This window comes from Rousettus aegyptiacus, unplaced genomic scaffold (assembly GCF_014176215.1).
Source record: "Rousettus aegyptiacus isolate mRouAeg1 unplaced genomic scaffold, mRouAeg1.p scaffold_m13_p_9, whole genome shotgun sequence".
NCBI lineage: Eukaryota > Metazoa > Chordata > Mammalia > Chiroptera > Pteropodidae > Rousettus > Rousettus aegyptiacus.
The window spans coordinates 61,875,838-61,891,955 of record NW_023416312.1 but is presented as its reverse complement, the minus strand read 5'-3'; the positions used below and the strand labels follow the sequence as shown (position 1 = coordinate 61,891,955).

The 16,118-nt window shown below is 37.0% G+C and overlaps 1 protein-coding gene across 6 annotated transcripts in view; it reads right to left on the bottom strand.

Moving 5' to 3' along the window:
* The window catches only part of IL1RAPL2 (interleukin 1 receptor accessory protein like 2), a 1,139,149-nt gene that overhangs the window by 521,244 nt on the left and 601,787 nt on the right, over window positions 1-16,118 (bottom strand). For all 6 annotated transcript variants that reach the window (XM_036226644.1, XM_036226645.1, XM_036226646.1 and 3 more), the window contains one exon: window positions 3,826-3,979. In XM_036226644.1, the coding sequence (XP_036082537.1) occupies window positions 3,826-3,979 (154 nt within the window). The remainder of the gene's footprint in view (window positions 1-3,825; window positions 3,980-16,118) is intronic.

Below are 16,118 nucleotides of genomic sequence, written 5' to 3'. Positions count from 1 at the left end.
TTTTATGTGGAAAAATAATTTCATAAAGCCAATTATTGCCTTCTAATTAATCAGTTTTGAATATCTGGATCCTTTTACAACTGGTCTATTTAAAGCAAGCAACACATATATACTTTAAGAGAACACCTGCTTTACTGAAGAAATATTTATCAGATTTATAAATTTTAAAAGAACAGTCTAAAAATAACCTTTTAAAACTTTTATAGTCTTTTAACATTTACACACTTACAATATGCAATCTTAACCTATAATCTACATGATTTGGAATTAACCAATCCTTTCAATTTCATATTGAAATTTCTATCCCATGCCTGAATATTGCTAAACTCAAAACAAGTATGAGTGGGTTACTCTTTAAATAATCCCAGTTTTATATTTTGAATCACTAGAGGAAAATCTGTTGTTTAATTGCTATTTAAAATTGACCATACAAATCACAATGTAACATATAATATTGCAGATAAGAATAAACCTTTACAGAGCAACCTCTTCAACTTCTATACAAAAAGTCATTTTGTTTCTGCATCAAACATAATAGTTGAACTGTGTAAATAAATACATAAACTTAATATTTCCTTATATGAACAATGACCACTGACCCAAGATTATTTTGAATTTTTTTAGTACATAACCATACTTAGATTTTTTTTAATTTAAATGGTAAATGCACATACATTTCATTAATTAAGGTTGCTTTATCCATACATTCCCTCAATAGATTTCTCTTGGTGACTAAGAACATACATTTTTCATAACACCTCTTAGGAGCTTAGGTGAAACAATTTGAAGGCTATAAAAATTAGTTTTCAGGTGTGTGTATATGTGTGTGTATATGTATTCAGACTAACATGCTTACAAGGGACTCAAATCTATGACTTTGACTTATTTAGCACCATTATCTCAGCTAGTGTTTTTCAAAGCATAATCCTTGGAAAGCATGCAACAGAATCACCTGGACAAAAAGGCAAATTCCCAGTCGATGTACTGAATTGGGGGAGAGATCTTGGAATCTGTATCTAAAGAGCCTCATCTTCACCCTACCTGGATTCTTCCACATGATTCTAATGGATATTACAATTGGAGAACCCTGGAAGGTCAAGTTCAGGTGAGATTTTAAAACTATAGTTCAGCTATACTAAAAGTTTGGGACAATCAAATTAATGCTTTATAAAATACACCAAATAAGTAGTTCTAGCTCTGCTTTTCCAGATATAAAAAGGAAACTAAAGAAACAAATGTATTGTCACCCTTACCTATTAGATGGAAGCATAAAGATGTTTGACGTTTACTTAAAACCAAGCCAAATACTTTAATGTTAACAAACTTTAGGAAATGCTTCTAAAATGGAGGTGTTCTACAAGCATCTGATAAGGATTGCGTGACTGTGATCAAAGTGATGATGCTGCAAGATTCATGCACAGACAAGTCACTGATTAATGATGCACCATTGGCTATGATTGACACTTCTATTTGAGGCAGAAAGTCTAGTTCATGTTTAGGAAATCAGAAATTAATCAAAATCAGATATTTGGGTTGGCCCAATATGGTAGTTATTTTGAAAGCTCCTGGGGAAAGAACACGTATTCTAATCAAAAGAATAATTAAAATTTTCACAGAAGGTACTCTACAAATTCAGACTAAGAAGTAATACTAATGTAGGGAGGAGGCAAGAGAATTCAAAATGTTTATCAAGCTACATTCAGAGACTTCAGTATTCTCATCAGCCGTGCAGTCATGCCAGGAGGACACCTTCAGAACAAAGGAAGATTTCTACTGGGATTGCTTACAATCCCATTTTCTCACACCTCTAGAGGGGGAAACAGGAGCAACAGAGTGTCCTTAAATGGCTGTCCTACACAAAATAAAATCATTTGTTCCCTATGGCTAAAACCATGGGGGAACCTGTGGATTAAAGGCTGGGAACTACCAGTAAGCCTTTCATTCTACTTAGTCTTACCTTTTCATGCTACATAATCTTCCCCTTCCTCACTGTATGTCCATATCAAAGGAAATGGGTTAACAAAGTCTTTAAAACTATGATTTACAGGAACTAAAGAATGATATATGAATTGAATTCCCTGAACACTCACCCCCCCCCACCACTCACTGCCTTCCCACGTCCCTCTCAGTGCCTTTACTCTGTCTCTCTCTCACTGTCCCTCTCACTCTCTCCCTCTGAGAGGAGACCACACTCTGTGGAATGCTATCCATTTTCTAATAAACTTTCCTTTTGACTCTAACTTTGGCATGTGTGTTGAATTCGTTCTACACGCACCGCCAAAGGACCCTCTTTTCTCAGTGCAGGGCTTGGTCTCCCCCTATCACCAACCCAGGGAAATTTGTCCTGTCCTGCATCAGTACTGTCAAGTATTAGAATAGCAAGTGAACTAAAGTAGGGGACCCCAACCCTTAGATCACAGACCAGGACTGATCTGTGGCCGATTAGGACCCAGGGTGCACAGCAGGAAGCAAGCAGCAGGCTAGTGAGCAAAGCTTCATCTGTATTTGCAGCCACTCCCCAGCACTAACATCACCTCCTCAGCTCCACTTTAGATCATCAGGCATTAGATTTTCACAGGAGCACCGGTTCCTGGTGCCAAAAAGGTTGGGGACTGCTGAGCTAAAGTACATTTATTATTTTCTAATATTTTTTTACTCCTGGTGTTAACATTCAGAATTTTGAAACAGACAAAAATTACTTTCTTGGGGATCAAAAACTTAATTAAATATATGAGTTACATCAATGAACTCACTCAGTAAGTTTCCTTATTAGTAGACTGATTTTGACATTATCTCAAATGTTAAATGTTGCTAGACATATACAAAAATAATACAGAAGAATATCTGTATTCCTAACATTAGCAAGAATATGTTATAATTAATCAACTAGTTGATGTCAACATTAGATTATTAGGTAACATCCAAGTACATTAGTAATACGTTAATTAAAGTAATCAGTATTATAATTGTCTGGATAATGTCAAATTTTACTTTTCCTCAGATTTTACCTACAATACAAACGTATGTATACTTATACATACAAACACATATCTAAAACACACATAAGAAGAAAACTAGTCAAGATTTGCTGAGAAACAACAGCAGGTAGACTTTTTATTGCACAGTTTCTTAGAACCCATCACATCCATCTTCAGGGATAGCTATCCTATGATTCTGAAAATTACATTAGAAAATTTTCCAACAGGTAAAAATATCCTGAGATTCTCTCTTCTACAACTATGATTACTAGTTCACATTTCGCTTTAATTTCACATTTAAAACAAATACATGCATCCATTCTTTTGGAGTTCCTACAGTTAAGAATCACTAGAAGCTCACAATAATGCCACTCATTTACAAGCAATTTTGTATAAATGATATTTTGTCTGTAGTCCAAGAAGACTGTATTCCAAAAGCCCAACAGAACCTCATTCTGAGGCAGCCTTCACCTACAAGGAGATTCCACATATGTGTTAAGTCAGTATTCTAGAATGGTTCCAGTATATTTTTTCTGAGATGTTTAGTAACAATCAATGATATTTTGAAGAATTAAGAATCTCAAAAAGGCAGAGAACAGATAAACAGCAACTGTACCCTTGTTCCATAAGTTAATTGTTCATGATAAGCTCTGTATGTAGAATTATACACTGTAATTCTACATATAGCTTATCAGTACAACTTATTAATAATGAGTTTCTCAACTATTTGATTTTCAACCAATTCTAAAGCCACAGCAAGTTGGCTCTTTGTAGGAAACTCTTTCTTCCCAAACCAAATTATACTTAAAAAGTTCATTTGCCATAATTTGGAAAAACCAAGTCCTACCTGTAACTTTCAATTCGGTTGTTCGCCTTACAAGTTTTCCTTCATACTTAAGTTCACAAGTATAATTTCCTCCATGTTCTTCATGAACTTCCTGAATTAGAAGAGCATTTCCTTTCTGTATTATTATGCTCCTCCACATTTTGGGCTTGCATTCCTGTGGAGAAAATATTTTCAAATAAGCAAAAAATAATTCACACCACTAAGTCTTAGTACTGGCAAATTTGTACTTTATTTTTTGTATTTTCCTCTCTAGTTTTCAAAATATGTAAATAAAGAGTTAAGTAAATGACCAAAAAGTCACAATTATTTCTTATTGTGTCCAATTCACATATCACAACTATCACCCTAAGAGCCACTAATGACCTGATCCTAAGAGCAGAAAGTCTCTAGAGACATCAGCAAAAACAGAAATGCATACAAACTCCCCAAATGCAAAAGAGGTATAGCAGAACCTTAAAAGTCACTAAATATCATCATAATGCCCTGGTTCTATTTGACAGAATTATTTCTTAAGAGTCCTAAGAGGATATAGTGTTCATTTAGCAACATAGTATACTACAAGCAAGTCTTAGGCATCATTAAAAATGCATAATAGGCTTTTACATTGGCAATGATGTCTACAATGGTTTCGTTTATTCCTTCTTATAGTAAAAACTAATATTAATATTCCAGTCTCCCTCCTCAGAGTCATGAGATCCATTTGGATGGCGGGAGGGGGGGTCTAGACAATTAGGCTTAAGGAGTTCTCTAGAAACATTGCTGGTGAAATGAGGGCATACTTTGCTTTAGTAACGGAAAGGAGAAATTATCCACTTACTTTCTGGGTTTAGTGATATATGACCAGAGAATAAGATTTGGGATTTGAAGTAAATTTTTCTACTCTTATGATGGGAATGTGAGAGACTCTTGCTACTGGGATTGAATATCTCTAGAAAGGAATGTTTAATTCTTACAGAGAATGAGAACGATATAGCAATAGCCAAGTATGTAAGAATACTCAGCCAAGTAGCTTTATCTTTTGGGCATTTTCTTAGACTACTTTTTAAATATCATTCCAGTTTGTTTACCACTCATCTTAAATGTTAAACCAAAGTGGTCACCAAAAGCTGTAAAAACATCAGGGGATGTATAGGGGATAGTTGCAAGAGAGTGCTGAATAATCAAGGCAAAAGTATTTTATCAACCAAATTTTGAATCTGTCAGTTAAGGCAACAAAAAATTGATTGTGAGGCAAAGTATGTGAATAATAGTTGAGAGCACTTTCCACTTTCCAAACTATGGTACATAAAACATCTTCTCAACCTCTCCTGGCCCCCTCACCTCCACTTTCCTTGCACACATCTTAACCATTTATATAAAAGTAGAATCAGTGCTGACATTCAATCCTCAGCTCCGCATGAGTGTATATGTGTGTGTATATCTTTGTGCATGTGTGTAAAGTGTTTTTGGAGAGGGAGTATTCATTTATTAGTTTTTTTTTTTACTGTAACAACTTTTTCTTTTATGATAGCAGGAATTTTGACAACAAAACACAAAAAGTGGCCCTCAAGTTTATTTAAAAGATAAGCTTGCTTTATGTCCAATACAACTACCCCCACACATTGTCAGAGAGTAAATAAAAGTAATACTATCTAGGATATCTAGATATAAGGCTTTTATTCCCTAGGGTCTTTCCAAAGAACAGTTAAGGGTTTGTCTGAAATTATATTACATACCATGTCTGGCAAAGTTCATCACTTATATGAGATTTGCTTCAGAATTAAAGCTTAGGATATAAGGTTTCTGGGAAAATGAAGAAGAAAATCTGCACATAAAGAAAAATAAATAGCCCAGCTGCCACTATCATCATACAATAGTAATCCACAATTATTTTCGCATTGTTTCCAACTCTGATAGCCTCAGATTTCTAAAGAACAATTCTGAAGGTTATTAAACAAAAATATGGTCCCTTTGGGCATTTTTTAGAGGAAAGGAAAATGAAAACTAAGCTGTTTCACTTTCACATAGTGGTGGTGGGGGCAGGCAAATGAGCCAATACACTCATTTTATTCAAAGACAAATGGTATTGTTTTCTAATGTAATTTTTTTTTGCATAATAGCTGTATGCAGTTAGCTCTAACCATTTTCATCTTCCCTCCACATTGCTTTGGTTTTTTCCACAAGAAGTAAAATCTAAACCATGTATAGGAATTAGAAAATCACTCTTGATGAAGAATAGCCTATAATCCTTACATATACTTGGGTTAGAGCTAGATAGTTCCAAGTACTTTCCAAGTTACTATCCAGCCTTATAAAGGATTCTTTGTTCCAAATAGAGGTTTGTTTGTTTGTTTGTTTGTCTGTCTGTTTAACTATGGCATTGAAAAAATGTAATCTTCAGGTCAACTCCACCCTTTTTCAGACAATGTTGTATAGATGAAAAGGCAAACTGCTTTTAGGAAAACATAGCTTTAGGTCAAAATCTAGGGTTCTCCCAAGTTCTATGATCTTGGACAAATTTGCTTAACTTTTCTTAAGTCTCAGTTTCTAACCTGCTTATGGGGATAATATACATTACCATGTGAGCAGCCAGAATGGAGAGGCTTACATAGTTTACTAATTACACTATTGTTGGGTTGCACTGTATATAGTGGTCATCCAGCACATAGAATGTTTTCCATCCCTAAACTTTCACAGTCCTGGATTATGTCTCCTCCAAACCTCTAGCTCTGCTTGTGAAAATTAGTACTAATAAACGAATTAGATTAAAAAATAAATTTTCACTAATAGTTTAACCATTCCCAAGCAACATAATACGTTAACACACTGAAAATGTATAGCTCCTAAAAGGTCACTCCAATGCTAATCCTAGCAGGTGGGTGGAGGAACTGTATTTTGTTCATTAGTCTCATAGATGACCATCCTGCCCTCACCAACCCATTCTTCACAGTTCCCTCATTGGCTATCCTACCTACACATAGTTTTTTATATTGAATCTCAGAAGTCTTCCAGAATCTTTATTATTTGCATCATCTCTTCCTTAAGCTGCTGCTACTAGGCTTAATACTGTTACTGCTTCCTTCCCGCCCCAATTTTTTCAGCACTTCTTTCTTATGAATACACAACATTGCAATACCTCATTGCCCCTAGAACTGTTTAATTTAATTCTGATAGCCTCTTGGGCAAATAATTTTGAAACATATAGGTCAAGTCTCAAGATGGTTGTTTATCTGAGGCAAAAACACACCACCACAGCCTCAAATGTGAGCATGGCCCTAATACTGTTTTTGGTGTGTAATTCTTCTATTACTTAAAGCCCCTGAAAACATTAAAATAAACATCATCAACCTGAAAGTTTTTCTGAGGGCCAGTCTTGCTGAAGATACCTGCATGCAACAAACAGCTCAATTTCATGGCCTAGATGTCCCCTCATAGAGCAGTTTGTTATATGACATCCTTGGCTCAGTCAAAATAATGTCATCCCTTAAAGCTCAGCTTCCTTCTCTCACTCTCGGCTTTCCAGAGTGGCAAATGTCACTTGTTAGCAGTTGCTGGGCTGAGAAACCATGATGTTAAACAGAAATGTCTGTTGACCAAGACTCTTGAAATATCCTGTTGCCAGCTACATTTGGATCTTGGAATTTCCACCCTGAAATATTCACCACTGTATTCACAGTCCACTTTTGAGATAGCATTATCATGCACACAGGTGTTTTTCAATCAGTTTGGCTTGTTGGTTATGGCTACTTCAGTGCTGTTCAGAGCACATAATTCATTTCTCATGACAAGAACACCAGGAAGTCTCATTTAAATATTTATTCTGACACTGAAGTTCAGACACAAGGCAGCTGTGTAATCACAAGCCAATGATATAACCTCTAGTCCTCAAAGCACCTTTTACCAAACACCTAATATCCATCCCCTCAGATCCCACTTTCCTCCTTTTCCATGAAGACTGAACTATTCCATAGAGCATCTAGGCATCTGCCTAGCAATCTGCAGAAATCCTGAACTTTCTTCAGCTTAAAAATGAAAGAGATAGGAGCACAACCATGAATTAGATGTCAACCTTGCTCTTCTCAACCCTATCTCTACTCAAAATACCCAGGATAATCCACTCCAGAAAATCTTTCCCCTCTCTAACTCTATTTCTCCAATTTTCTATCTTCACAGTCCTAATGTTGATGTTGGTACTCTACAATGGTTAAGAGTATAAGTTCTAGTCTCACACACTTGGGGTGAAATCTAAAATTGTATATTCTTGAGCATCCTACTTAATTGATCTAAACCTCTTACTTCACCTATAAAAAAGAGGTGGTGATAATAGTATTTGTCAATAGGGATGATTATGAGAATTAAATGAGTTAATGCATGTAAATGTTCTGTAATATAGAATATCCAATACTAAAAAAATCTATAAATATTATTTTATTATTATTAGCCCCAGTATTCTGCTTTCAGATATATACACATGTATTATGATATGTTAATGGCTGTCAGGAGATAATATGACTCACATTTATACAGGAGTCTGAAGATGATCAAAAAAATAATCTAAAGTTATCGCTCTAATGCTAGGGTTGATTTCACTTCTGATCTGACATGCAAATGAATTGGACATTGTCACTGTCATCTTCACAAGAAGAAAAAAGCTGAAGAAGAAGAAGAAAAGCAATACTTCTTATATCCATCAGCTAACTGAGATAACAGTGGAAACCACTGCTCCAGAAACTGGAGAGACAGGTGGATACAGAGCATCACAGCTTACTGCGAGCAAAAGAAGCCCCAGGAGCCAGCAACTGGTAGTAACACTTAAAAAATACTTGACCGGGGTGGCCCCATAGTATAATGGTTAGCACATCTGCTTTACACGCAGAAGGCCCTGGGTTCGTGCCCCAGGTAGAGACACAGACCATACCCCAGGTATGCCTGGGCCTGGGCATGTTGGGCCCCAGGTACGTTGGTCCCCCCAAATGTGACAGTTCCCCCCAGTACACCAGGGGTGCCAGGCCCCGGGAGAACCAGGCCTCGCATGCATGCAGCGAGCACAAGGGGAGAGACGCCCCTCCTTCAGAGATCCAGTTCCTAAAAAAAGGGAGACGGTAACCTCCATAGGTCAGGGGTGGAACGTCAGGGGGTGGGGATTAAAGAAGAGAAAAATAATTGACTAATTTCTGTAGACTAAGTACGAACTAACTTAAAAAATAAAATTCCGTTGGGGGCTCAGTCTTGGGGTGGGGCACACTCTAGGAGCCCCATCGTTTCTCTAGGTGAAGGAAGATCTAAAGACAATCCTCTCACATTTTTGGCAGAGGAGGGGAAAAGTAACCACTTTGAAATAAACCTAAAGAGCTCTGTTCTCATTAATAATAGCCTGACCTTAAAGGACTGGGGAAGGGAAATATCCAACTCCAGCCCCCTCTAGCCTTTTAAGTGGGATAAGAAAAATAGTTCTAATGTCTGCTATCTTTCCTAACCTCAGAGGGGTGGAGGGTGGGATGGAAGCTGAAAAGTATTTGTGATGGTCACAGCCTAGGGACAAAGCTCACTAAAAGGCTGAAGTATAACCACAGGATTATAGAATACTTTCCTTTACACAACACCTTACCAACACATCAATAGGGCTCCTGTATAATAACAGAATATTACAGCTGAAAGAACTGAACAACTCAGACCTTATTTATGAAGAAGTCTCTAGGGAAACCCAAAGATAACAGAGGAATAAAAACCAAGGACACAAGGGAATTTTAGCCTTTAACACCTATAGCTACAGCAAGAAGTAAACACAGTCTAACTCTTAGCCAGATAAATGTAACAATGTCACACAAAAGGCCTATATATCTCCGTTCCTTTTACCCAGTACAACATGTCTGGCATTTAATAAAGATTTACAAGACATACTAAAAGACAAGTATGTGTATATATAGATACATACATATATATATATACAGATGTATATATACACACATATACACTTGTGTGTGTGTGTGTGTGTGTGTAATTTGAAGAGAGAGAGCAAGCATCAGAATCAGACTCAGATGTGGCAGAAATTTTGGAATTACTAGTCTGTGAATTTAAACTTAGTATGATTAATAATGTTAATGGCTCTGAAAAAAATGGACAACATGTACAAACAGAAAAAAGATAGAAACTCTTAGGGAAAAATAAAAAGGAAAATGCTAGAAATCAAAACACTGAAACAGAAATTTAAAAAAAATGCCTTTAATAGGCACATTAATGGACTGAATATGGCTGAGGAAAGAATCAGTGAGTTTAAAAGCATGTCAATAGAAACCTCCCAAACTGAAAAACAAAGAGAGACAAAAGAATAGAAAATAAAAGGAACAGATTATCTAAAAATGAGAGAGAAGTACAAAAGAAGTAAAATAAGTGCAATTGGAATACCAGAAGGACAAGAAAGAGAGAAAGAACGGAAGAAATATTCAAAGTAATTCTAATGCTGGAACATCCAAGATTACAACAGACTGAGCATGGACACAGTCTTGTGTTCAGGTAGGATTATATAAGCATCTGAATTTTGAACAATATGTAAAAATTAGGCAGGCAGGACATACTGAACAGATGAAACAACATATGCAGAAGCACACAGATGTGAAAAAGCATGGAGTGGACAAAAAAAAAAACAACTACAAATATTGTTGCTCTGTTGAGAATGGCACTGAGTAGGCTGGTACCAGATTCTAAAAGCATTGAATTCTATTCTATTTGCACATTTTCAGGGTTCAAATCTCAGTGCTGCCATTGTATAACTTATCTTTCATAAGGTTGTTCTAAGAATTGAATTAGGTAGAGGATGAACATGGTTGGCATAGGAACAGGCCCTATAAACACTCATTAAAAAGAAGCTATTAATTAAATGGTTTTATTAAATCATTAGAGAATTTAAACAGTAGCATCCTATGATCAGATGTGCATTTCTGAAAGATCATTCTAATGGATATATAGGTGGTTATATTTGAGAGACATTACTTAAGAAGCATTATTTTCTTTGATCTGTTTTTAATCCCTTGAATGTCAACAATATACAGGAAGTCCGTTCTAAATCAGATTTTTTCTAATTTTTATATTTTTATTTTTTTCAATTATAGTTGATATACAATATTATATCATTTTCAGGTGTATAATGTAGTGAGTAGACAGTTATATAATTTATAAAATGATCACCCCAGTAAATCCAGTACTCATTTGTTATCAGTATCAGTTATTACAATGCTGACTATATTTCCCATGCTATACTCTACATTTTCATGACTGTTTCATAACTTCATAATTTGTAGCTCTTAATCCCCTCCCCACTTCACTCATCCAGCCCACAAACCAGCAACCATCAAAACGCTCTCTGTATCTATGAGCTTCTTTCTGTTTTTTTGTTTATTCTGTTCTCTAGATTCCATATATGATATTTGTCTTTATCTGTCTTACTCAGCACAATATACTCTAGGTCCATCCATATTGTTGCAGATGGCAAGACTTCATTCTTTTCTATGGCTGAGTAATATTCCATTGTGTGTGTATATATATGTATATACATACATACATACATTGTGTGTGTATACATGTGTATATATACATACATACATGTATATATATACATACATACACACACATACACATACACACACATACCACCTATTTTTTCTTTATCCAATCATCCATTGATGGACATTCAGGATACCACCATATCTTGACTACTATAACTAATACTGCAATGAACATATGGATTCATACGTCTCTTCAGAATAATGTTTTGGGTTTCTTCAGACTAATATCCAGAAGTGAGATAACTGTGTCCTTCTTTGTCTCTTGTTATGGCCTTTGTTTTAAAGTCTATTTTCTCTGGTATAAGTATCGCTGCTCCCGCTTTTGTTTTGTTTTGTTTTTTGTTTTTCATTAAATAACTGTTTTCAACCTTTTACTTTCAGTATGTGTATGTCTTTTGATCTAAAGTGAGCCTCTTATAGGCAGCATATATAAGGGTATTGTTTTCTTATCCATTCAGCCACACTATCTTTTGATTTGAGCATTTGATCCATTTAATTATTGATAGATATATAGTTGTTGCCATTTTATTATTCATATTTTTAATCTTTTTTTTTCTCTTCTTCTTCTTCTTAAAGAAATCCCCCTAACATTTCTTATAATACTGGCTTGGTGCTCATGAACTACTTTGGCTTTTCTTGCCTGAGAAGCTCTTTATCAGTTCAATTCTAAATGATAGCTTTGCTAGGTGGCGTAATCTTGGCTGTAGGTCCTTACTTTTCATCTCTTTGAATACTTCACACCAACCTCTTCTGGCCTACAAAGTTACAGTTATTATAATACTATTGTATTGTACTATTCCCCCATGCTATAATCTACATCTCCATGTCTATTTTATAACTACCAATTTGTATCTCTTAATCTCCACCTCGACTTCACCCATCTCAACAACATCCCCCTATACAGCAATCATCAAAATGATCTCTGTATCTATGATCTTGTCTCCTTAGATTCTAAATTAAAGATTTTCTGGGTAGAGTAATCTTGGTTGTAGGCCCTTGCCTTTTATCACTGAATATTTCACATCGATCCTTTCTGGCTTGCAAAGTTTCTGTTGAGAAATCAGCTGCCAGTCTTATGGGAGCTCCCTCATAGGTAGCTACCTGCCTTTCTCTTGCTGCTTTTGAGATTCTCTGTCTTAATCTCTGGCACTTTAATTATGATGTATCTTGGTGTGGGTCTCTTTGGGTTCATCTTGTTTGAGCCTTTCTGCACTTCCTGGAGTTGTATGCCCATTTCCTTTACTAGGGTAAGGAAGTTTTCTGTCATTTTTGCTCTCTTTCTCCTTCTGGTATCCCTATGATGCAAATATTGGTATGTTTGATGGTGTCCCAGAGGCCCCTTATACTATCTTCATTTTTTTTATTATTTTTTCTCATTGCCATTTTCATCGGGTGTTTTCTGTTACCTTATCTTCTAAAGCACTTATTCTATCCTCTGCTTCATCTAATCTACTGTTGATTCCCTCTAATGTATTCTTCATTTCAGTTATTGTATTCTTCATTTCTGACTGGTTGCTTTTTAGGTTTTCTATCTCCACTTTTATGTTTCTATCTCTTTGTTAGAGTTTTCACCGAGTTCCTCTATCCACTCTTACCCTAAGTTCATTGAACATCCTTATAAGCAGTGTTTTGAACTCTGCACCTGGTAGATTGCTTGTCTCCATCTTGTTTAGTTCTTTTCCTGGAGCTTTGTTCTGTTCTTTTATTTGAGACACATTTTTTTCTTCCCATTTGGGATGTCTATTTGTGTTTGTTTCTATATATTAGGTAGGGCTGCTATGTCTCTATTAGGTGTACTGTGGGTCCCAGTGGCACAATCTTCCCTAGTCACCTAACCCAAGTGCTCTACATGAATTGTTTGTGCCCTTCTGTTGTTGTGGAGGCTTGGTTGCTGTTTGCTTGTCAGTGGGAGGGATTAACTTTTGGGCTGGTTGATTATGATAGCTGGCTATGACCAGTGAAGGAGTTATTGTTTAGGGGCTGAACTTACAGAACAGTATTTGGTTTAGCAGGGCTCTGGTGCCTGCCCAGTCTACATTTTGGGTGTGTCATCCTCAGAAGTGACCCTGGTTGGTGCTCCAGCTCAGATCGAAGCTGGCCACCAGGTGTGCAAGCTAGGTCCTCCTGGGAGTGGCCCTGCCACAGGATAAGTTCAGCTGAAGCCTGTACCCTGCCCGGGGCTACCTGGAATAACCACCAAGCAATCTTAAGATGGCTGCAACCTATGCTGGACTTGGAAGTGCCTTGAGAGGCCAAGTTGCAAACTGAGCCTGGCTGCTGCTAGTGCTGGGCTTGGGGCTGCTCAGCAAGAGGTACGGGGTATGCCAAGTCCAGATGCTGCTTCTTTAGGTTTTGTGAACTTTTGAGAGATGTTAGGAAAGTCTTCAGCATGAGCCAAGACAATCTGTTTGTATGGAAAAGCCTCTGGAAGTAGCTTGGGTGGGCCCACACGTTGGGAGAGGAAAGGTCTCAGGGAATCACCAGGTCTGGACAACCAGTGATGGAGATTCAGATATGGCACTCATCTGGGTCTGCCAGCCAGGTAGGGGAGGGTTCAACAAGGGAAGAGTGCCTTCTGAGAGCACTTCTGTGTGGGAGAAAACGGCCCCTCCAGCCCTCACTGTGAAGCCAGGCATCAGTTCTTCGGTATATGTCCCTGACACCTTTTGAGCCATTGCAGCAGTGCTGGAGCTCAAAACGCGTGATTCCATCAGCAAGTAAGTCCACATGTGGACCCTTTAAGAGGAATTCCTGGTTCTCCTGTAGCCCTCTGTCTCACTCAGCAACTATCTCCACTGGTTTTCACAATCAGAAGTTGTGGAGACTTCTCAGCAGTGAAACCTTGAGCTGGGGAGCCCAGTGTGGTGCCAGGATCCCTCACTCCTCCAGGGGGGCCTCTGAAGCTGAGATATTTCTCCTGATTCTCAACTGCCACATGAGGGTATGGGGCCACCTATTTCACATCTCTGTTCCCCCTACAGTCTCAAGGTGGCCTCTTTTGTTTGTCCCCAGTTGCAGGACTTAAGGTGACTCCCAATGATGGCTATTCTGTAGTTTAGTTGTAATTTTGATATGGTTTTGAAAGGACGCAAGTAAAGTATTTGCCTTCTCCACCATCTTACTGGAACTGTCTATATCTGGATTCTTATAACAATTTAGGAAAGACCTACAGCAAACTCCTGTTAATTTTGAGAAAAGCGTACACATTGAAAGGTTATAAAAGCTGACAAAACATCATTTTGATAAATCAAGAAACTGTATTCTAAAAGATCAACCTTACAAAACCTTTATTCCTAATCACCAAAAACCCAGCAATGACCCAAATGGTTATCAACAGGTGAATGGCTAAACAATGGTACATCTCTTCAGTGGAATATTGTACTCCTACTCAGAATAAAAGGAATGAACTATTGATGCATAGTAAAACATAGACAAGTCTCAAATGCATTATGCTAAGTGAAAGAAGATAGGCACGAAGGTTACATATCAAATAATTCCATTTAAATGACATTTTGGAAAATGTAAAACTATAGGAACAGAAAACAAATGAATTTTTACCAAAGACTGGGGATGGGAGGAAGAAATGGACTACAAAGGGATATGGAAGAACCTGGAGTAATGGAAGTGTTCTATATCTTGATTGTGGTTTACACATTTGCCAAAACACATCAAATTATACAAGTAAAAAGGATGAATTTTATGTGGATTATACAGAATAACATGACAAAAAAGCTCAATCTTAAATTCCCAATTAGAATCTCAGATATCTTAGAACAATTACATTTCTAACTTCCCATGTAACTTTTCCCTTTCTATATTAGCAGCAAATATCATAATGACTTCAGTCATTAGGTCTTTATAGCATGTCTGGGATATATGGCAGACATTACTACATCTATTTATATGAGGTGAAATAGAGGCCCAGTTACATCCAATTACTTACCTACATTATTGATGGAATAGTGACCAGAATCCAGGTCCTCAGACTCAAAGACCAGTGATTCTTACAATATCAAATGTCCATTCCACCTATATTAACCCATATTCTTTATAATTTACAAATAGTAAAGAACCCCTCTCCCACTTCTTATGCTATATCTAGGGGAGAAAAAGGAAACATGAGTATTACATCTTGTCTCACTGCCTGGTTTTAGGGCACTACAAACTGAAGCTTACATGGATTTTTCAGCTTATTCCTGAAAAAAAGCATTGTCAAAAATTCTAGTTATGAGTTTAAAAATTTAAGGTTGAAGTTCAGTTTAACGTTTATAAATGAAGGCATATATTATTAATGTCATTACATTTCCAAAAGGGATTCGAAATCTGCAAGCATTTTGTCAAACCACTTTATTTTGTTTTTTATCTTAATTCCTCCCCCCGCACTTCCACCCCTGACCTGTGGATGTTGCCATCTCCCCTAAAGAGCTGGATCTCTGAACGCAGGCCGTTTCCTCTCATGTGCTCGGAGCACATGAGCACCCGGGGCCTAGTGCACCTGGGGTATGGTCTGTGGGTCCACCTGGGGTACGAACCTAGGACCTTCTGCATGTAAAGCAGATGTGCTAACCACTACACTATAGAGTTACCGCCAAACCATGTTATTTTAGTAAAAGAATGTTAGTCATTTTGGTTGTGGTGTTATGAGATCTCCAGTGACCTTTTTCCTTGCTTAAGAAAATTGTCAGAATGTATAGCAAGGTGAATCAATGCAAAGCTCTTAACTTTGGAAGCTTACTTCATTGTAATGAGTGA